The 24,288-nt window shown below is 35.1% G+C and overlaps 1 protein-coding gene across 27 annotated transcripts; it reads left to right on the top strand.

Annotated features, from left to right (window-relative positions):
* The first annotated feature begins 733 nt into the window (after positions 1–733).
* Positions 734–23,264, top strand: LOC107845262. 27 transcript variants are annotated; one of them, XM_047398525.1, is made up of 9 exons: positions 734–1,097; positions 2,223–2,295; positions 2,412–2,506; positions 16,217–16,315; positions 21,069–21,138; positions 21,433–21,505; positions 21,812–22,109; positions 23,012–23,150; positions 23,228–23,264. In XM_047398525.1, exons 4-8 carry the CDS (start codon positions 16,280–16,282, stop codon positions 23,033–23,035), a joined length of 501 nt encoding a protein of 166 aa, XP_047254481.1. In that variant the 5' UTR covers positions 734–1,097; positions 2,223–2,295; positions 2,412–2,506; positions 16,217–16,279; the 3' UTR covers positions 23,036–23,150; positions 23,228–23,264. The 27 variants fall into 27 exon arrangements, 2 of the variants coding, with proteins under 2 accessions (XP_047254481.1, XP_047254482.1); XR_007046135.1 differs by lacking the exons at positions 16,217–16,315; positions 21,433–21,505 and adding exons at positions 19,661–19,742; positions 20,121–20,249 and having other exon boundaries at positions 21,812–23,150; XR_007046126.1 differs by lacking the exon at positions 16,217–16,315 and adding exons at positions 19,661–19,742; positions 20,121–20,249 and having other exon boundaries at positions 21,437–23,150.
* Positions 23,265–24,288: the final 1,024 nt, after the last annotated feature.

Below are 24,288 nucleotides of genomic sequence, written 5' to 3'. Positions count from 1 at the left end.
ATATATAACAACATCTCTATAGCAATCATGAAATTTTTGGATAAATGCTGCCACTATAGAGTTGTTTGACTGTAATACATTCTACGTATCTTTTGTCTAAGACTACAAAATGAAAAAAAAGTCATCTTTATTTTTTTAATACTCCATCTCAAGTCAAAATAGACAAAGAAAAATCTTTGTCAAAATTTATATGGCAAAGCATAATACAGTAAGATGATGTTATGTAGAACCTAAAAGAAACCCATACTAATGATAGAAAACAACTGGCAAACCCCCATACCTGGAATGCAAGTGATTTTACCTATAGTTAGGTGTAATTAAAATACAAAAGTTTGCGAGAGAAAGGTTCAAAATATATTCAAACTTTGATGAAATTTGTTGTAACACCATAATTCAAACTACTAAACTTTTACGGTGAATTCATATATAGGAGATTTAATTTTTTTTAAAAAGTTTATATGTCCAAAATCTATGTAAGAAGTACTATAAAATATCAATAATTAATAAATTAAAATATTTAAAAGAATATAAATAATTATGATGAAAGTAAAATTTCATGATTCTCGAAATTTCAATTATGCTCCCTAAATTAAGTTAAAGTGAGTATATAAAAAAGGTCTTTCGGAAAAGGCCCGAAGATAAGGTGGCCCAAAATGAAAAATCAAGACAATCAAAACAGGCCCAAAAGAGAAGGCCCAAGCTAATTCAAGACAACAAATACCAAACTCCAAAGTAGCACTAAATTAGATAATGCTCAATTAGAAACCTTTTCAACTCCTCCTCTCTTCTCCGCCCAACGTTTCCGGTGTTCAGCTCACCGGCGGTCAGCTTCTTCAACAGCAGAATATCATGTCCTGTTCGGTTGTCTAATATTCAATAAAGCTCCTTTTCTAAATAACTTCGCACCAGTTACCTACTGATTAGCATCACACAAAGAAGAGGATTATCAATAAAGCGGATCCACCCATAAATTTTCAACAGTGAAGTCGACACTCTCGAGTAATCAAAAACGCCTTCTTGGTTGCGTAGATTTGAAGAACTTGATACCCCCAATTTGATTCTTCGTGAACAGATTATCTATCTTCTTATATTCTCAGGTTGTCACAAATTAAATAAAGACTTGATTTATGGGTTTTGTTAATTCACTCTTTATAATTAAAGACTTCTTATGTGCCTTCTGCCCACTAAGTGGGAATACACTGGGTTTGTTGTTGTTGTTGTTATGTGCCTTCTGAATTGCCCTTATTTTGCACGTTACATTTGAGATCTTGATCTCAATAGTTGAATAATTCGAATACCGGCTACCAAAAGAGGAAGTAAAGTTGAAGCAGGAACTTTCAATGTGCATATAGATTTCGAGTGTGTGTTGGTAGCAACCTCTCTATCTTTGAGGTAGAGGTAAGGTCTATGTACACTCTACTCTACCCTTTATAGACTCCACCAAGTGGGATTACACTGGGTATGTTGTTGTTATTGTTGAAGTACAAGAAACTTCATAATACTGTACTATATTATGCTTTTAATCTTACATTCCTTGTGAAATATTTGGTTCTTGCATTGTGTTTCATATCATCAATTGCTTGTGCAGAGTATCCTGCCAACTCAAAGGCCACAAATTTCTTCGAGAATGTGTGGCTTGGATCCGGTATCTACATGAGAGGAGAAGACATCCAATTGCATAGTGTCTAGCATTAAAGTCTTGTATTTAGGGCAAGTGTTGCTACACATATATTGAGCATTATTGTCATGAATGATACACTACTTTACCACAGCCAATTGGTTGAACCTTATTAATGAAAATATTTGAGTTTATACTTAATACGTAAAAATCTCCTAATTCCTTTCAATTTTGACTCTTTTATAAGTTATTATATAATCGGTGTCATCTCCAATCTTTTTGGTCTTTCTGATTGCTATTTCTGTCTCGACATCTTCTTCTATGTCAATTGCAATAGTTCTTTTAACCTCTTATATTTTCTCTACAATGGAGTCGATCTCCTCAATTTCTCCTTTTTTACAAGAAGTGTGTATTTTCTTCATTGCTCTACTCCAATTTATGATAAAATGTGGATTCTTCTTTCTGTACCCAAGCAAAAGATAATTTATTGAAATCAAAATATGTAAGTTTACCATGTTCTGAAACATCATAAAGTCGTCAAGATTTTTCTGAATATATTTTATTGTTTTGATCTTATTTACTGATATGAATTTTCATTTTTCAGGAACAGAGTTACCGGCTGGCCTTTCAATTCACTTTCCTTATCAATTTCTAAAGCTTCTCAAGTTAAAAGACAAGTGGGTTCTAATTTTGTTTGTTACTGTTTCTGTGATCTTTTGTGCATATTGGATTCTTTCATTTTGCTTCCATGATTTCTTTGATGAAATTTGTCTTTTAATTTGTTTTTTTTTAGAATTTTGTACGTACTCAAGGGTTAAGGCGGGACTACAGAAATAAGAAGACGATCAGTATTTGAATTCCTTTCCACAAGCGACTTCTCTTCTTCAGGTACACTTTTGTTCTATTGTCGGTGAAAGCCCATCTTTCGTCGTTGTGTGATCTTTGTATTTTTTATATAATATAACTTGAAATCTTGGTTAATTATTCATTGTCTTGCAAAATTTCTGTTTCAACGTGCGACTTTATTGTCTTTTTTGTGATTGACTATTTTTGGTTGCTTTTATTGTGCTACATTAGGGATCTAGGTTAATGTCTTATTTTTATATGGTTGTGGCCCAATAACAAGCCTTCTGGATAATATAACTTTTTGCTATTTTGATTGTGTGTTAGTATAGTGACAAGTTGAAAATTTTAATTTACCTTGATAGACAATTTGCTAATATTGGGATGAAATGAGTGAAATATGTAGATGATCATATGACATTTAAGGAAAGAGAATATTCAACTAATAGAACTTACCACCAATTTTCTGTTATGAATTGCAATGTTCCAAGCAACCTGTGCAAAAACGAAAATAAGGTATAAATCGTGCAAGTGCATAATACTAAACCAAAAAAGACACAGTAACAAATGCAGAATAGTTTTGACACAGAGAAGATCTAAATTCGTGTTAGAATAATATTAACGTATTTTGATTTGAAAACATGAATGCAGAATTCATAGAAGACAAAAATCGATAGGAGAACCATAAATTTCATTATTTACATCATGGATAATACTCCTACTAAACTATAAATCATTGTTATTGTGTACGGATGTTCTTACTAAACCAAATAGTTGATGAACAGAGAAGAAGAAGAATGTTGATGATTTAGTGCTCCTGCAAAATCGTTGAAGAAAAATCCAGGATAACAAAAATTTCATTGACAAAAATGGGATAACAAAAATTTCATTGACAAAAGCAGGATAACAAAAATTTCATTATTAATTGAAGAAGACCTGGAAGCTGCAGTTTGAGATAGCCACGACAAAATTGGTGAAAAAAAGTTTGAAATTGTAATTCTTTTTATAGAAGCATGGGATTCATAAACCAAAAAGGACTCTTATGCGATTTGTTTTCAAGATTCCTTTGTGGAGGTGTTATAACCAAAATAGGACTAGAAAATATTCAGGATTCCTTTGTGGAGGTGTTATAACCAAAATAGGACAGGAAAACTGAAAGTGCTATAACGAAAAAAGGACAGGAAAATATGGCCGAAGGTTTTTGTGTCATAACGAAAAAAGGATAGGAAAATTTGGCGGAAGTTATTTTTTTAATTTTTGAACCTTACTGGAAAATAATATTATTTGTATCTATTATAATTTATTGGAGTAAAATAATAAAAAGACGATTTTGTCCAAAGAGAAGTGCTTTAATGAAGGGTAAAACGTTCAAACAATATTTCTAAGGCATTCACAATTTTAATATATTATAGATATATACATGTATATCTCATGTAGTGATCGATGTTTGTACTAGTCAAAAGCTATCTAAATATATTGAATAATACGTTGATATCATACGATCGAGGTGTTAATAATATATTATTGAAGTTATAATAACATTGATAATTCATCAAGAGTATAAACATTGTATATAATGTGGTAATTATATACTTGTGTAAATGTGATGTATATAGTATGTATTTTGAACTTGATAGTTGATAGGAAGTGTGTGTGTGTGTGTGCATATATATGTATATAAATGTATGTATTGTATGTATGTATATATACATGTATATGTATACATACATATATACGTATGTATACATATACATATATACGTATGTATACATATATATACGTATATGTATACATATACATACGTAAATCTCATGTTAATATACATACGTATATCTCATGTTAATGTACATACATATACATATACATACGTATACGAGGTGTTAATAATATATTATTGAAGTTATAACATTGATAATTCATCAGAGTATATACATTGTATATAATGTGGTAATTATATACTCGTGTAAATGTGATGTATACAGTATGTATTTTGAACTTGATAGTCGATAGGAAGTGTGTGTGTGCGCATATATATATATATATAAATGTATGTATTGTATGTATGTATATATGTATATGTATACATACATATATACGTATTAAATGTATGTATACATGTACATATATACGTATGTATATGTATGTATACGTATATGTATACATATACATACGTATATCTCATGTAGTGATCAATGTTTGTAGTAGTCAAAAACTATCTAAATATATTGAATACTACGATGATATCATACAATCGAGGTATTAATAATATATTGTTGAAGTTCTAATAACATTGATAATTCCTTAGAGTATATACATTGTATATTATGGGGTAATTATATACTATTCGTGTATATATGATGTATATAGTATGTATTTAGAACCTAATAATTGATAGCAAAAGTCTGCGCACCTTGACTAATTTCACGGAATACCTGCCGCCTCCCCCAGCAACCGGAGGTAAGAATGTTGAGATAAATATATGGGCATACTAGGAGAGATAGAATTAGAAACTTAGAATCTCGGAAAAAAGTGAAAGTGACCTCCGTGGTGGACAAGATAAAGGAGGCGGGACTGAGATGATTTGGGCATGTGATGAGTAGATGCACAGATGCCCCAATAAGGAGTCCTGAGAGGTTAGAGAGAAGTAAGCCGAAGAAGCATAGTGGAGAGGTGACTAAATAGGTCTCAGCATACCAGCAACTTACTAAGGATATGACTCTAGTAGGAGGATATAGGGGTCGAGGATTAGGAAACAAGGTTAGCAAATAGTGTTTTCTAGTTTCCCTTATCAATACACTACTAGAAAAAAACATTTTTCCGACAGCTGATGTAGTCGGAATGTGGTCGGAAAACAAGGTAGTTCCGACTACTTTCCGACTGTTTCATGGTAGTCGAAATATATCTTGTCGGAAAAAAGTTTTCGACTACTGTAGTCGAAAATTTAATAAATATTTATTTAATAATTATAAATTATCCGACTACGGTAGTCGGAAATTTAATAAATAATTATTTATTAATTATAATTATTCTGACTACCGTAGTCGAAAATTTAATAAATAATTATTTAATAATTATAATTTTTTCGACTGCTGTAGTCGGAAACTTAATATATAATTATTTAATAATTATAATTGTTTCGACTACAGTAGTCGAAAATTTAATAAATAATTATTTAATAATTATAATTATTCCGACTAACGTATTCGGAATATTAATAAATAATTATAATTATTCCGACTACTATAGTCGGAAACTTAATATATAATTATTTAATAATTATAATTGTTCCGACTACGGTAGTCAGAACTTAATAAATATTATTTAATACCCTATCTATTCCCACCAAGTGGGGTCTGGAGATTATAAACAACATAACTAATGTATTTTTCACAGTAAGATCAAACACGACAAAAATTTATAAATATAACCACTTTAAAACATCCAAAACAAAACATCAAATCAAATAGTTTAAACATCTAAATGTCACAACCAAAAATAAGAACAATAACTACAATCTAATTATCATCAGATCCACCCTCTTCCTCATCGTGAAATACTTGAGGCATGTGCTTCTTAACTAACTCCTCAAATTTAGCAAACTTAGCATCGTTAGCTGGACATTGCTGCGTCAATTCCACAATTTGTTTTTTTATCGCTTGTATTTCTTCCATAGTTTGCAAAGTAGATGAGGAATTGGGAAACAACGAAGGACTGCTCGAGGATTGGAGAACCCCTGTCCTGTAGGTTCCACCTTTCTTTGGACCACCTACCACAACTGTCCACATATTAGTCATATTTGCAGGTGATGATTGGACCATGGTACCATCCTTTGAAGTAGGTTGGGTTTGACGCCAATCTTCCATGCTTTTTTGAAATTCTTCCTGAAAGAAAAATTATTTGTCAGTATGTAAATAAGCTAAGTTGAGTAATAATAAAATAATGTATCTAAAAGTTATTATCTTACATAGGCATCCTTAACACGTGTTTTGACCCAATCTCCTCTTGTACCATTCTTCTTTTTCTTCGTATGCGTCTCTTCGTAGACCTCAAGAAAAGTGGGCTCTTTTCCCCCATTTTTATATTCTTGCAAAATTTTAGTGCATAAATGCCAAAGAAACTTACATATAGAAATTTTTTGTCCCACAACTTAATATTGATCAAATTGGGACCTCCTACTACCACTAGCATACACAACTTCTCCTAAGATATGAGAGACTTCTTTGACACCTCTTCTGAGCTTCTTAGGCAAAGTGAACACTTGGGACCATAATGTTTGTATAGCAAACAACACACTTTTTAACAACTCTTTTTTGCCATTGAATAAAAGACATCACATTCAAATTTCTTTAGTTATGTTCTGCTCTGTTGGATTTTGCGAGGGCCTTTGGGCTGGTGGTAGTTAATTCGAGATTTTCGAAGAAGGAGGATTACCTGATTACTTTTCGAAGCGCGATAGCCAAGACTTAGATTGACTTTCTGCTGCTTAGGAAGGAGGATAGGGTGTTATGTAAGGATTGTAAAGTCATTCTGAGTAAGCATCTTTCGACCCAGCACAGGCTTCTAGTGATGGACTTGTCTGTCAAGAAAAGCAAGAAGAGAAGGGCCGGGAAGGTCGATCTAGAATTAAGTGGGGTGGCTTTACATCAGTTAGTACTTTGGAGATAGGGGAAAAGGTGGCGGGAATGAGGGTGTGGGAGTGCAGGGGGACGTGGATGTTATATGGGATAGGGCTGCTAGCTGCATCACAAAGATTTCTAGAGAAGTGTTGGGTGTTTTGAGGGGCCGGGCAGGTCGTCATAAGGGGGACTGGTGGTGGAATGAACAAGTGAAGAAGAAAGTGGAGATTAAGAAAGGGGCGGTAAAGATGAAGAAGAGAAGTGGGTGAATAGGGAGGTTTACAATGTAGCAAGAAAGGTGGCTAAGTTAGCAGTTACGGCTGCTAAGTCAGCCGCGTTCGAGAGCTTGTATGCGGGGTTAGAGGAGAAAGACGGGGAAAAAAGGTTGTATAGGCTTGCTAAAGCTAGGGAGCGGAAGGGTCGTAACCTCGATCAAGTGAGGTGCATTAAGGAGAGGATGGTAGTGTTTTGGTAGAGGATGCGCACGTGCATATTAAGAAGTGATGGGAGGAGTATTTTCACGGACTTTTGAACGAGAAAGGGGACAGAGGCATTGAGCTAGAGAAGCTGGAGCACTCGAAGGAGAGCCATGTGATAGTTTCTGTAGGCGTTTTAGGGTTGAGGAGGTCGGAGAGGCTATTTGTAGGATGCGGAGGGGTGGGGCGATGGGGCTTGATGAGATTCCGGTGGATTTTTGGAAGTATGTAGGTGGGGCAGATTTAAGGTGGTTGACTGATTTGTTTAACGACATATTCAAGAATATGAGAATGCCTGATGCTTGGAGGTGGAGTACGATGATTTCGTTATATAAAACAAGGGTGACATTTAGAGTTGTAACAACTATAGGGGTATTAAGCTGTTGAGTCACACTTTGAAGATTTGGGAGAAAGTGGTTGAGCGGAGATTGAGGAGGGTCGTGTCCGTTTTGGAGAATCAGTTTGGATTTATGCCTGGTCGCTCGACGACAGAGGCAATCCATCTGGTAAGGAGATTGGTGGAGCAGTATAGAGAAAGAAAGAGGATTTACACATGGTGTTCATTGACTTGGAAAAGGCGTATGATAAAGTCCCGAGGGAGGTCCTTTGGAGATGCTTGGAGGTGAGGGGTTCCGGTGGCGTACATCAGAGCCATTAAAGACATGTACGTTGGAGGGAAGACCCGAGTGAGTACGGCGGGAGGTGAATCAGAGCATTTTTCAGTTGAGATAGGGTTGCATCAGGGATCGACTCTTCGTCCATTCCTTTTTTATGTTAGTGTTGGACGTGTTGACGCGGAGTATTCAAGGCGAGGTGCCTTGGTGTATGTTATTTGCGGATGATGTAGTGCTGATTGATGAGACGCGGGGTGTGTGTGAATGACAAATTGGAGGCTTGGAGGCAAACCCTTGAGTCTAAGGGGTTTAGGTTGAGTAGGTCCAAGACGGAGTATTTGGAATGCAAGTTTAGTGACTCGAGGCAGGAGGACGAAGTAGTGGTGAGGTTGGACTCGAAGGATGTTTGTAAGAGGGATAGTTTTAAGTATCTTGGGTCTATGATTCAGGGGAATGGCGAGATTGATTAGGATGTTTTTAAACGTATTGGAGCAGGGTGGATGAAGTAGAGGCTCGTCTCAGGAGTGTTGTGTGATAAGAAGGGCGCCCCTTAAGCTTAAAGGCAAATTCTATAGAGTGGCAGTTCTTCCGGCCATGTTGTATAGAGCGGAGTGTTGGCCGGTTGAGCACGTTCACATCTAAAAATTAAAGGTGACGTAAATGAGAATGTTGCATTGGATGTGTGGGCTTACTAGAGGAGACAGAGTTAGGAATGAGATTATTCGGGAGAAGGTGGGAGTGGCTTCGGTGGAGGACAAGATGCGGGAAGGAAGGCTGAGATGGTTTGGGCATGTGATGAGGAAGGGTGTGGATGTCCTGGTTCATAGGTGTGAGAGGCTAACGTTGGATGACTTCAGGAGGAGTAAAGGTAGACCGAAGAAATACTGGAGGGAGGTGATTAAATATGACATGCAACAGCTTCATCTTACTGAGGACATGACCCTGGATAGGAAGGTGGGGAGGTCGAGGATAAGGGTAGAAGGCTAGTGTTAGTGTGTGGGTTGTAACAAGCAGTCAGGCTGAGTTCTTGTGTAGTCGGGTTAGTAATCATAGGACAGTGTACATAAGTGTCTTTGGTACGTGAGTGTATCAGTGTTTTGGACGGCGAAAGGCGACAAGGTCCCGCCTCGCCACGCGGCGAGGCAAGCGGCGGGGCGATCGGCTTTTGAATATACGGCGACAATATATATAAAAAAATAAAAAAATATATAAATGATCAAAATTTCAATAAAACTAATATATTAGGAAAATAGAAGGAGAGAAAAAGAGGAAGGATTAAAAAAACAGCACCAAGATACAAGTCCAATCGCTGGATTAAGAAGAAAGAAGAAAAAAAAATAGAAAACTATAGTTGACTGCTTACCGGAGTCGCTGGAATATGTCCCCAGTCGCCAGAATCGAACTTGGGAGATGAATGGTAGCAGCCACAGTCACCAATAAGTAAGTTGGTAGAGCCAAAATGGGTAAATAAGCCTTAAAATGAGCTTGTATACCTAAAACTCTATTTTAAAAATAAATAAATTAAAAGGCGACGCCATTGTCGCCTCGCCGCCTTGCCTTGCCATGTCGCCTTTCTCGCAAAGGCGTCGCCTTTTGATTTTCGCAACGCCACGACGTGAAGAGGCGACCAGGCCTCGCCTCGCCATTCGCCATTGGCGACGTGGCGAGCGCCTTTTACAACATTGGAGTGTATGTTACTACTAGGTGGGTGTCCTATTTCTTATGTCTTGGTTCCTATTTTTCTTATTCTGTGTTGCTCTTATTTCCCGTATCTCATATTTCTCTGATTTTATTTTATTATTTCTTATTCTTTATTTGGGTTATGTCATCCATCCCCTTGTGTACTATCCTTTATCTTGAGCCGGAGGTCTATCGGAAACAACCTCTCTACCTCTTCGGAGATGACGGTATGGACTGCGTACATCTTACCCTCCCCAGACCCCATGCTGTGTTCCCACACTGGTTTGTTGTTGTTGTTGATGTTCATGACATGACTGGGCTAACCTTTGTTTCTAAGCAGTACTGTAATAATAGCAAAGCATGATTACTTCTATTGAAATTCGAGTGAAGTATAGAACTGTTAATTGCATATTAGTAAAAATATGTAAGCAATATTGCCATAGAGTAAGCAATGTATATATACATATAATACAAGAAAACCATAAAAACAAAATAGAAAGGACATATATACAAGAAGTAGATAGCAGAGAAAAGTTGTTAAAATCCAGACAGACTTAAAGAATTACCATGCAAGAAGATGGTGGAAGTTGGAAACGAAGAAGCTGTAAAAGATAATAGAACCACATTGAAAACCAAAGAGAGAAAGTTGCAAATGTGGCTATTCAATTGTAGATTAGAAGAGATATAAAGAGACGTGTCTAATAAGCAAGTGATGCTAAATGTCTGTAATGCATTCAAATAAAATTGAAATGACACTAAGCAGACATGTTAAACAACATCTATAGTCATGTTTCTAAAATAGTAGAAATTCTTCAACATTTTAAATGTGAAACTACTGTACAACACTATCTTTTATAAATTCTGAAAATCTATCTAAATTCCTGTTTGCTCAACATTGGTCAAACAACCGTAGAATAAGCAAAATGCTCAAGGGAATAGAACGGACATGATCAATACAGCTCCATCCTCCGGCCAAAGGCATGTAAATGGAAAAAGAAGTAACTCAATGATCTGTATCGACATTACTAATCAAGAGAATGTACAGATCTCTTCTTCTAAGAATATAGTGGCTGATAGTTTAGATTAGTATAAAACAAGAATTTACTTGTCCATGATGTGATTATACCCATCATTTTTCTCTACTAATGGTTCACAAACCAGAATGTTTGTATAGCAAACAACCACACTTTTGAACATGTTATCAACATTGTTGGAGTACTAATGTGTTGGAGTACAAAGTATACCATTCTTACGAAATGCAGTCCAAGACCAAGAACATGATTGTATCTGATAAGCAATACTAAGCAAGAAACATCGATGTCATCTCCTTATAAAGATGCTAATATGCCTGTTGTATTCAAGACACCAAGTTTACATATGCATTTGCATTCTCTTTAATGTCCCATTAGCCTCAAGACACCAAGTTTACATATGCATTTGCATACTAACCAACGCATCTCTGAATCAAGTAATGATCCATCATAGATCAATAAATCTAAAGGTCATGAAATCCTCAGAAGTTTTCTGTTCAGGCCAATTCTCAGAAGTTTTCTGAACTACCAGCCTATGTTTGGAATCCTCTACTAAAATCATAGTACTTTCAAACATCAAAATTAAGCAACTTCTTATGTAACAGAAGCAGAATACTTCATACTGTTCAAACATTTCCATTATCTAATCTTTAGTATCCGACATATTTATTTATTAGTGAACTACTACAAACACAGATGAGACAGCCTTATACCATGACCTGGTCAATATCAAATGTTGTATAATTGGACATCAGAACTTTAATCGAATCAAAATGCAATCATCCCCTATAGATCATAAGGCTAAAAGAACTGAGTTCCTTTAGGGTCACAGAACTGAGTCATATGACTTCTGCATATCAATTTTTAGCATACACCTTGGAGAGATGGCCTTCCTTCTATACCCCTTGATAGACTCATGACTCATTATGATGTTACCACACATGAGTCTTACCTAGTACAAAAGCATTTTAACTATAATCAACTATATCATTTAACACAGGTTACATCTTGGAGGTCAATATCATTTAGCTACTATTGAATATAATTTTTACCCAACTTGGAGTCGAGGTCAATTCCATAGAGAATGAAGACAGTAGGTTCACTTTTGAGTGTTGAAAGTGACTAAGTATTCACGAAGCTAAATATCTCATCCATGACGGTGTAGAAGTGTTCTTTATTTTGCAACAGATTAGTACTGATTAGAACACTGAACTGAACCGAACAAATCAGAAATTTAAGCTAATATTACCAATCTTCGTTGGTGGGTAGCGAAACCCATCGAACCTCCAATGTGCAACGAGCCACTCGTTGAAGACGCTCTATTTGCCTTTGCCCATTCCCTCCTCGCCCTATATTCAGGAGTATCCCATTTTCCCAATAACTTGACCCACACATAAGCATTCAGCCAACCAGGTTTTTCCAAGTTCTTCTGGGCTTCATACAAGTGTTCTTTGATCCGTAGGTGCTTTCAACTTGAAAATGCGTTGTATTTCATTTTCATGACAAGAATTCCATGCACACTTTGTCGGCAAAATAGTTTAATATAAAGTCATGAAATGAGTTGATGGATACAAAGGTAAATTCATCATTGGTAGCATACTGACATGGTAAATTCTTTGATTTTGATTACACCACAAACTGTTTCCACATAAGAATTCTGATGTCGAGTTGAATCTCGTTCCAACTACCCCACGACTCCGTGTAAAATGGTTTAGTTGCTTCTATAACCATATGTCCGGCGCTATATGCGGGAATGAACCTGCAATAAAATTATATTAAATTCTCTTAGCTTTCAAAAATTTTAAAAATTATGGAAAAACATAAGGGTTACTTACCCATTACCATCAGGGGCGATAATTAGCCTCCCGTTGCCATCATATTCTACTACCTCTTTAAATTTCAGAATCTGGGTAGCTGCTACCCGCTGTAGCATTAGACGCTGTAGCACTATCAATGGATGGCGATGTTGATGTGCTAGGACCTCCAATGTGGATGATGTCGAAGGTACAGACGAAGAGCTACTATGCAGACTATTATGGAAAGAGGGCTGGAACTGGTGGGGCGGTGGGGGCATGAAAAATGCATTTGATAGTGAAATAGTTGCCCTTGGAGAAGGAAGAATATTTGTAGTAGCTGGTTGAAGAGTTGTGGTAACAGGTGGTGGTGGTGGTGTTGTATATTGACCTGCGGGAAGATTATCAGGTCCTTTCTTACCTTTCTTACGTCGTCCATTACCATGACCTTTTGATGCCATTGATTTTCTTTATTAACCACTTGTAAAAAAAAAAAGAACAACCAAAATTGAACAAAACAAACAAGACACAGAAATATGCCCATGCCTTCACACATAAACTATACAACATTTCATATGGAAACTATACTCAAGCCACCCAGAGTATCATCCCTGTATTCCATAAGCAATGAAATTCCAGAATAGAGTAACCTATAAACGTGGTGTTGCTTTAAGCAATTCAATTCTCCAGGAAAACGATACAATAAGTCTGAGTTATCTAAACTTCCAGTAAATTGAGTTACCATATGTCTGCAACTTAATACAGGAATAAGTAACATAAGTCCAACTTAGCATAGTTTAATTAGTCAAGGGGAAGTATACAATGCCATTCTTGAGTATGGATGATCTAAAACAAGGGAAAGTAGTGACTGTTTGTTTCCCAAGAAGGGATCTTTCTTCTTCTCAGAGTTTCTTGCCCAGAGAAGAAGCCGATTCCATTCCATTTTCACGAAAGGAACTCCCAAACCTCCTTCAGCATTTCTCATTCTCTCGAAACTCTCCACAGGGGAAAGCAATGGAAGACACACTAAGAGAATGTGAAGCCCCATCATGGGAGAAAAAACCCAATTCAAAGCTCTGTCGACAATTCATTTCTCAAACTCAACTACCCTGCTTCAAAAGTTTACTATTTTGGATGCTCCACAGGAAGTAGCAGCTCCTAAGATGGTGGCATATCATACCATGCCTTTGTGCTTACACGATTTTCTACTGTCATCACACAATTAGCAAGAGCAAAGTGTTCAAGGTTTCATTAGGTGGTGAAAATGGTGATAGAGTGGAAGCAATTGCGGTTTGTCATTTGGATACCTCTAAATGAAGTCCATCTCGTGCCTCTTTTCGATTGCTCGGAGTATTACCAGGAACCTGCCCTATCTGTCACTTTTTTCCATCAGATCATCTAGTCTGGGTTCCAAAAATCGCTACTGTACAAGTGATTTGAACGAGCAGTCTCTTCTCCTATTGTAGCATGTATGTGTACTATTAATATTTTCTTGTATCCTTTCTGTTCTGTTCCGGTGTACCTCTTGTTTAACTTTCTTTCCAGTAGTGAGATCTTAATAAAACAATAAGAATTTCTGGCAATAACTCCCACAGTTGATTCGTTGTCATAAAATTTAGAGGTCACAAAAAAAAAGATTGCAACATTAAAAAGAACTCGTTACTAAATGCAAGAAGAGACCATTGTACTAATAGACATCACAATGTCAAGACCCCACGATGAATATAGCTTGTTTCGTATTTCAATTCTATATCAAAGTAAAATTACAGGGTCTTATAGATCTATTGCTAATGTTAATTGTGAACAACCATCAGACAGATAGTAGCAGTCAACCGAAGAAATTATAATCAAGCATTGCAGTGTTCCAAATGTAAGTTACATGTGGATTTTTCGATTCAGATCCAGAAGCAATGAGCTATAAAACAGAATTTAACTGATAACCTTTTATTAATAGACAGAACAAAACTATAATAAAGAAAAGATATAAAACAGAATTTAATAGATAACCTTTTATTAATAGACAGAACAAAACTATAATAAAGAAAGGATAATCATAAATAGGAAAGACTTAGCCACCGGATATATTCCGAACTACACCAAAGACTTCACAAATAAACAAATTGCTTTATGTAGAGGAACTGAAGAAGTAGGATTTAAGAAAATGCAACAAGACAAGCAAATCATGCATAGTACCAGTAGTTTTACCACTGCTATTTAATCAAACAACCAAAAATGTTCTTATTGGCACTACAAATGTTAACAAAGAAAAGACACTATATTGTCAAGAAAAATAGCAAAAAGTAGCTGCTAAAATACAATTCAAGACCTTGTTACTACACATTACTACTATTAATAACAACTCAATCCTCGTCGCTTGTTTCATAGTCATTCATCAATTCTCCTCATCACTTGTTTCATTTTCATCAAGTAACTCTTCCTCGCTTGTTTCATTTTTATCAAGTGATTCTTCCTCGCTTATTTCATTTTCATCGGTTGGATCTTCCTCATCGTTTGCCCCGGATGTTCCTTCTCCATACTTATTAGCATTCAATCTGACTTCAGAAGGATCAAATTCTTCATATAGGCCTTCACTATGCTGCAACTCACCTACTAATACATATTTAATAATTTATTTAAATAATTATTTAATTTTTATATTAGGGTATGATTATATATTTAATAATATATTTATTTAATAATTTATTTAAGTAATTATTTAATTTTCGTATAAGGGTCTGATTATATATTTAGTAATATATTTATTTAATTATTTTTATTTTCGACTACAGTAGTCGGAATATACATTTCCCGCAATTTACCACCAAACATTCTGACTGTTGTAGTCATAAATAGTATCGGAATAATATTTTCTAAAAAATAAAAATAAAAAAGTAGAGTTTCCAACCGAAGTAGTCGGAAATTTGTGACTACTTTTTTTCAGTTGGAAATTTTAGTCAGAAAATAGCGAATTTCTGGTAGTGATAATGCTATTACACACTCTCCTACATTCTTATTCTTCAATATTATTATTACTTGTTTTCTTTGCTTCAGTTTTCATATCATTAGTTGTTGATGTTGTTCTCTTCTCCATTATTTTTATCATGATTTCTTCACTATTGTCTAGCAGACCTCTCTATAACGTTACTTCGTTATAACGACATTTCACTATAGCAACTTGATTTTCTAAGGAACTGATTTTTCATGTTATGCTTTACTTCTCTATAACGACATTCTACCTATAACATCAATGGCGTTAATTATAGCAGAACACACTGTAAAATTAGCTCTCTCTAACAGCATACTCAATATTATGTAATAATAGTTTGTAAGAAATATACTATGTACAAAATAAAATACCAGAATATTAATCATCATTAATGTCATACACACAATAAATTTTAAGTATGAATATCTAATTTAAAGAAAAAAATGTATTTAAATGGTGCACATCACTTATTTCATAACTGAACGAGGAAAAAACTACTAATGTTTGCCTTTTTTATATTCCTGCATTGCATGATTTTGTATACTTTTGTTTATAACAGTTAAATGAGGTATGAACGTCAAATGTCAGTATACATATATAGCAGCACCCCTCCATAGCAGCCATGAATTTTTTGGACAAACGCTGCCACTACGGAGAGGTTCATTGTATCTCTTTTCCATACTTGATTTTGATATGTTTTATTTAAGTAACCAAAAAGCAAAAGAAAGTTATAATAGGGAGGTTCCGGATTGATATTACAAAATAGCTAATAAAGAGAAAATACTACAAGTTTAGCATGAGCACTAAGCACCTTTCCCCACTTAAATACCAGACTTAGTTCGCTCCATTCAATCTTACTCAATTGAACTAAGCACCGGGAGCATTGGTTTTCTTTCTATAACCCTACATAAAACTAAGGTGTATGTCTAAGAAAAGGAATAAAACCAGGAATTAGTAGAAAATATGTCCATAGACGTTATTTTATGCACAAATTTGACATTAAAATCTCAATTCATCAAGCATAGGACACATTTCAACTCACAACAACAACAAACCCAGTCTATTCCCACGGCGTGGGGTCTGGGGAGGGTAAGATGTACGCAGTCCATACCGCTATCTCTGAAGAGGTAGAGAGGCTGTTTCCGATAGACCTCCGACTCAAGATAAAGGATAGTACACAAGGGGATGGATGACATAACCGAAATAAAGAATAAGAAATAATAAAATAAAATCAGAGAAATATGAGATACGGGAAATAAGAGCAACACGGAATAAGAAAAATAGGAACTAAGACATAAGAAATAGGACACCCACCTAGTAGTAACATACACTCCAGTGTTGTAAAAGGCGCTCGCCAATAGCGAATGGCGAGGCGAGGCCTGGTCGCCTCTTCACGTCGTGGCGTTGCGAAAATCAAAAGGCGACGCCTTTGTGAGAAAGGCGACATGGCAAGGCAAGGCGGCGAGGCGACAATGGCGTCGCCTTTTAATTTATTTATTTTTAAAATAGAGTTTTAGGTATACAAGCTAATTTTAAGGCTTATTTACCTATTTTGGCTCTACCAACTTACTTATTGGTGACTGTGGCTACTACCATTCATCTCCCAAGTTCAATTCCGGCGACTCCGGTAAGCAGTCGACTATAGTTGATATAGCAGTCAAAAGCCAACTGAATGTACCCAAGTGTATATTGAATACTTGGATTTGAAGCAATCAAAGTAATAATGTACTGTTGAAGTTATATTAATGAAATAATCAACCGATAACTCATCAGAGTATACATGAAATATGTTACATTATAGGGTAATATACTCGTGTATGTGATGTATATAGTACGTATTTAGAACCTGATAGTCGATAGAGAGAGTGTGTGTGTGTCTATATGTATATCACGTAGTGATGTACGTAGTACATAGTCAAAAACTAATTAAATGTATCCAATTATATATTGAATACGCTGATATCATATAATCAATTAATTGTATACTGTTGAAGTTATAATATAATAATGTAAACTCAATTAATCGATAATTCATCATAGTATATATGAAGTATGTTGTATCACGAGGTAATATATTCGTGTATGTGATGTGTATAGTACGCATTTTGAAACTGATAGTTATATATACACACACACATCTCTTGTATAGTGATGTACATAATAGTCAAAAGCTAGCTAACTTAATCATATATCCAAGTATTTTGAATAATACATTGATATCATAAGATCGAGGTATAATACAATGTTGGAGTTATAATGATGTAAGCTAATTAACCGATAATTCATCAGCTTAATACGATGTATTACGAGGTATATATATAATATCGTATTCAAAAGCTAATATACAAAATGCATTAATATTATTATACGATTGAGGAAATATTCTACTCGTATTAATGTGGCGCCGAATTAACTAATTTTTCGATTTATATACATTGCATTAAATTATATAATTTATTAAATCTATTATACATTACATTATAAATATTTTTTATATTATAAATATCTTTTTACTTTATACATAGAATTACTAATTATCCGATTTACATTACATTGTAAATATTATACAATTTATTAAATTTTACTAATAAAAATGATCACAAGTTGTGGTCGGCTTTTGAATAATTATTTTTTTTCTAATATCACCCTAATTTTTCATTTCCTTAAAGCTATAATTATTTTGAATTAGGAGTGTGCAAAAATCGAACCAACCAATAAATCAAACCGATAAATATGTTATTGGTTTATCGTTATTGGGTTAACGAATTTTTTAATGGTTTTATAAAAAAAATTATTGGGTTATTGGTTCGGTTATTTTTCTTATTAGGTTATTGGATAAACCGATAACCCAATAAGAATATACTAAATTAACAAACATATTATTTCAATTATACAAACTCTTAATTCCTCCTAACTAACATTTAGTTCAAACTTGAAGATTCTTGTAAATTAAAACACATCATGTAGGATTTTGGTTGCAATTAAGATTCCATTCCAGATGAAAAACATATAAGTAGGAGTATTCACATTACAAAACGGACATAGTATAAGAGTCTATTGAACCATTTTGCCTAAACAAAAGTATGCAAAATCATGCACTGCATGAATATAAAAAAGGCAAACATTACTAGTCTTTTCCTCGTGAAGTTATGAAATAAGTGATGTGCACCATTTAAATACAATTTTTTTCTTTAGATTAGATATTTGTACTTAAAATTTATTGTGTGCATGACATTAATGATGATTTCCATAAATATTCTGGTATTTTTTTTTGTACATAATATATTTCCTACAAACTATTATTACATAATATTGAGTATGCTGTTAGAGAGAGGTAATTTTACAGAGTGTACTGCTATAACAAATGCCATTGATGTTATAGGTAGAATGTCGTTATAGAGAAGTAAAACATAACATGAAAAATCAGTTCCTTAGAAAATCAAGTTGCTATAGGGAAATGTCGTTATAACGAAGTAATGTTATAGAGGTCTGTTGTACAATAGTGAGGCAATCATGCTAAAAATAATGGAGAAGAGAACAACAACAACAACTAATGATACGATAACTGAAGCAAAGAAAACAAGTAATAATAATATTGAAGAATAAGAAAGTAGAAGAGTATGTATTGATAAGGGAAACTATACAACACTATTTGCTAACCTTGTTTCCTAATCCTCGATCCCTATATCCTCCTACTAGAGTCATATCCTTAGTAAGTTGATGGTGTGCTGCGACCTGTTTAGTCACCTCTCCACTATGATTCTCGGCTTACTTCTCCGTCCTGTAGACTTACTATAACAAACCTCTCAGGACTCCTTATTGGGGCATCTGTGCATCTACTCATCACATGCTTAAATCATCTCAGTCTCGCCTCCTTCATTTTGTCCACCATGGAGGTCACGTCACTTCCACCTTTTTTCGAGTATTTAAGTTTCTAATTCTATCTCTCCTAGTATGCCCATATATTTATCTCAACATTCTTACCTTCGCTTGCTGGTGGCAGGTATCCCGTGAAATTAGTCAAGGTGCGCACAAACTGGCCAAAACATCACTGTTATCAAAAATTGTTTTCATCTTTTGGATGTGTAAGTTCTTGACCGGCTAATACTCTTCCACGAACAATATAACTGGTATGCCAACCATTTTATTGAACTTACCATTATGTCTTTGGGCACACTATTATCACATAAGACACCGGATGTGGGCCTTCGTTTCATCCAACCGCTCCAATACGTTGTGTAATATCATTGTTAATTTTTCAATTTCCCTAATTATTAAACCCAGACACTTGAAACTTCCTCTGTTAGAGATGACTCGTGTGTCAATCCTTGCTTCTACATTTGTCACATGTGCATTTCTGAACTACCGTAGTTTTGCTTAAATTGAATCCTTAGACTCTAGGGTCTGTCTCCAAACCTCCAGCTTATCATTAACTCTGTGTATGTATTGTCAATCAATATTAGGTCATCTCTTGCAAATAGAAGATACCATGACACCGCCATTTGGATAGGTTGCGATAGTTCATCAATCACCAAGGCAAACAGAAATGGGCTTAAAACTGATTTCTGGTGTAATCCCATCACGATTGGAAGGTGCATCGACTCTCCTATTATCCTTACTTGTGTCTTAGCTCTGTCAAACATATCCTTCATCGCGCTAGTGTAAGCAATAGGTACACCTCTAGCCTCCAAACTTCTCCATAGAACCCTATAGGGACTTTATCGTATTCCTTTTCTAGGTCAATAAACACCATATGTAAATCTTTCTTACTCTCTCTATAATGCTCCATTAATCTCCTTACGAGATGAATAACTTATATAGTTGAACTCCCCAACATGAATCCAAATTGGTTCTCGGTAATAGACACGCTCATGAACTACATGCTTTAGCCGCTGCACTTGAAGGTGGCCTTGTTTATACCAATTTGTCAATGTTTTTTCTGATTTTTACAGGTTATGCATTCTTGTATGTTTCCATGTGGTGGCGGGGGGTTTAAAGTCATGATGGTATATTAATCTTACTTTGACTATCAGTAGTCAAATGACCGAATATTTTTGAATAAGAAAATAAAGGAATAGAGCAAAATAAGGGCATAAAATTTTGATTCTTTTTGAATAACTTATGGAATTTTTTGATTATGTTTTATGGAACTTTTATCAATGTTCTGAGTTTTCAGCCCCGTGGAGGTCAGAATTCTCAATTAGATTCATTTAGAATATGCTATTTTTTTATAAACTATCATTTAGCTCTGAATCAGTCTATCAAAATGCTGGCTGTTAAGTTGAGGCTAGTGTACTGGTGAACTTGATAACTATTATCTTGAATGATTAATCAGTCTTTTGTCTATGAGCTTATTTATAACTTGACGAATTGTTTTCCTGCTAATCTTAATTCGAATTAGAATGTTGCAGTTACTAGGCGCAAAAGATACAAAGTGGGAGTTATCCTTAGGAGAAGAACGTAATGGTTTCTCTGTTCAAGGTAATATGAATGCCACAATGTTCTTTGATTTTTCAAATATGCTTTATACATGGTATATTTGTTCGATAATCAATTTGTCCATTGCTTTCATGTTTTTAAGTTGTCTTTTTATTCTGTGTTTTCGTGGATTGTACTGATGCCCGAAGGGATCTTCTCCTGCCTGTGAAAGCACAACCTTTGGAGGATTATGTAGAAAAAATGTTACTATAACTTTGTACACTATGCTTTAACCCGTGTATAGCTGCTCATCCGAGGAGCTAACGGCTTATTTACTAAACTTTTTCTGTTACGAAGGAAGTCGAGGAAAGGGGGCCATAAGAATCGAACACACACCTGTTGCATGGAGACTTGAACAGATACTACTAAGGTATAAGCCTTGGTATTATGAGTAGCTAACAACTCAAGTCCTGGCTTTCTGATTTAACTCGAAAGTTTGTTGTTTGGGAAGCAAGATACATCTATGACTTACATACTTCTGTATAATTTTAGCAAAGTGCTGCACTTGAGTCTCCTTCATTTCCATTGGTATTTCATGAGATTTTCACATCAAGAGATTGTGGTGTCCTATGAACTCATGTCCTTTCTTAATCTAGGTTTTATTTGCTTTTAACTATCTTTTAACATTTTCTCTGCTGTTTTTCTCTTAGGATTTAGCTAAGCTTTCTGCATATAGGGACAGAAGGTTTCCAGGAACGCAAGAAGAATTTGAAGATGCTTTGTTAAGGTCGATAGCTGTTTATATGGGGAACATGTCTTTCTACACAACAGAGGAGCAAGTATATGAGCTGTTCTCTCGTGCTGGAGAGATTAAAAAGATAGTGATGGGATTGGATAAGAATTCCAAAACTCCTTGTGGATTCTGCTTTGTAATGGATGAGCTGAACTTTCTTTCAGTCTCCAATTTCTTCCATTTTGTGTTGCTAACTTTCAATATGATAGTTTCTTCTCCAGTTATGGTACACCTGCTCCAGGTTAACTAGTTCTCTCTAGTTCTATTTCTGTCTACTTGTTCATTAAGGTTTTCATTTTATGTATTTTTACATTTGTCATGCCACCTAACAAATTTAAGAATCACGTCCTCCATTTTTAATCTTTCAAGATAATCAGTCAACTGTTACCCGTGGTGTCTTGATATTTAGATGACAAATTTACAAGGAACTTAAGAAGTATGCTGAAGATTATTATAGGAGCTGATACTACAATCATTATATGTTCAGTATAGTGTTTATTATGATTTGACGTGCTCTCCTAGCATATTATATTCAATCTGAATCCATTAGATGCAATCAAGACCACAGAGGTTCTCCAAGTGAGGACAAGATAACTGGTAGAGGCAAGGGATCAATATAATTTTCTTTTTTTTTGTGGGAAATTGGCTGTCTTAGAGTACAGCCAATGACATGGGCAGAAGGCAAGACAGATATCTGCTGAAAATAGTGGATGAACCTTGTCTTTTACACGAGGCTGAACATTGGTTCCAGTTGTTCTTTGGTTCAAACATACTGCATGAGTAGAAGATTCGATATACAGGGTTCAAGTTGAGAGGTGCTATTAAGTTGTGTTGAGATAGGATGATACAGAGGTGGTTGAGAGTGAACAATGGATCTAGATGTATGAGGAGTGAATTCTTTTTATAAGCACCACGATGGTATTAGGTGTATTTTTTTTCTTTTTTGGGATGAAGGTGTACGTTGTAGTTTGTTACATCTATATCTTTGAGTTTATCTCCCATTAGGCCAGTACCCCCTTCCTCTGGTACAAGTGGAAAAAAGCTAAAGCAGAAAACAAAAGAAGGTTAAGGGAAATATCTTAACCAAAAAGAAGGTTAGGAGAAGATCATTTGCAGCGATAATAATTTCAAAACTATTTTCAGGTACTACTCCAGAGACGATGCTGAAGACTCTTGTCAAATATATCAGTGGAACAATTCTTGATGATCCCCCTATTAGTGTTGATTTTGATGGGGATTTCAAGAAGGTAGGCAATGGGGCCGTGGTAGGAGTGGTGGACAGGTAATCGCCTCAGTGGACCATCCTTTTATCTTGAGATTCATACTAACATTTGATCTGATTTACATTTTTTTCCCCAGGTACGCATGAATCGTACCGACTATGATCCAGATATCCTTTTCTTCTATCGATAAGCACGTGTTAAAAATTTTGTTCAACTTCTTTAGCTTTTTTTATTTTAATTTTTTAATTTTTTTTTATTTTGTAGCTATTTTCTTAAAAAAAAATTATTTCTGATAATTTTTTTTTCGTCCTTTCATGCACTAAAGTGATGATTATTCTGAAATTGAACAAAACAGACATGGAACATCTTGGAGAAAGCTAGTCGAAGTTAATTTATGGTATGCAGAAGGATGTCAAACTAAGTACTCTTAGCTAATTTGTTTAGGAAAGTGTCTTTTCTGATGATCAATAAAAAACAGGGAAGTGTAGGTAAAAGTCTATTCGAACTTTGCATTACTATCATCATGTATGCCAGTATAGTATAGTTTAATGGATCTACATATTCTAATACATGTACATATGCGACATGTGACTGGTCTATTTGGCAATTGTAACTAAAGCGGTACTTGACTAGCTAATATGTTCAACTGCGTATATTATTCCTCTGTACAGTAATGCTTGAGGTTTTGGTTTATATTTTGTTGATGCAACATCATAGTTACTCAAGTGCCTTCTTAAGGACTATCTCTATAGTACTTGATCAAGACCGAGGGAGGGAGTACATCTCTATAACATTTTTCAGTAAGCACTTACCCTACACGTAGTTGATTGGGGCATCTAAAGACTGGTGCTTCAGCTGTTTCTTGTTTTTTTGCTGGTTCTAGTAAGTCACCAATCACCATCTACAATAACCATAACCCTTTGCATCAAGCAAGGTAGTTGGTACGGTGGATAAAGAGAGCTTTTTCCTCTTGTGATCATACGATTCTATAGCATTCTTTCTCGTGTTGGTGGCAATTGATGTGTTTTGCTGTGAGTGAATGAGCCAGAGGTTCAAATCCTTTTGTTTTTATGAAATTATGATGTTGGTGTCTGCTCAGCTTGTGTGTACCTCGACTATTCCATTGGGTACCTGCTACCTCCCGCTAGCATAAGTACCGAGTTACTCTGCCCTCCAAGGCTTAGGTAGGAACCGATA

Source organism: Capsicum annuum, chromosome 10, assembly GCF_002878395.1.
Source record: "Capsicum annuum cultivar UCD-10X-F1 chromosome 10, UCD10Xv1.1, whole genome shotgun sequence".
NCBI classification, from domain to species: domain Eukaryota; kingdom Viridiplantae; phylum Streptophyta; class Magnoliopsida; order Solanales; family Solanaceae; genus Capsicum; species Capsicum annuum.
Note: the sequence above shows the minus strand (reverse complement) of the source record. Positions and strands in the feature narration are given on the sequence as shown.

Coding starts and splice junctions, on each gene's coding strand:
- LOC107845262 (XM_047398525.1), top strand. CDS start 16,280: ATGAATTTTTTGGACAAACGCTGCCACTACGGAGAG. Junction 21,139..21,432: donor TAATGGTTTCTCTGTTCAAG/GTAATATGAATG, acceptor TCTGTTACGAAG/GAAGTCGAGGAAAGGGGGCC. Junction 21,506..21,811: donor CTTGAACAGATACTACTAAG/GTATAAGCCTTG, acceptor TTCTGCATATAG/GGACAGAAGGTTTCCAGGAA.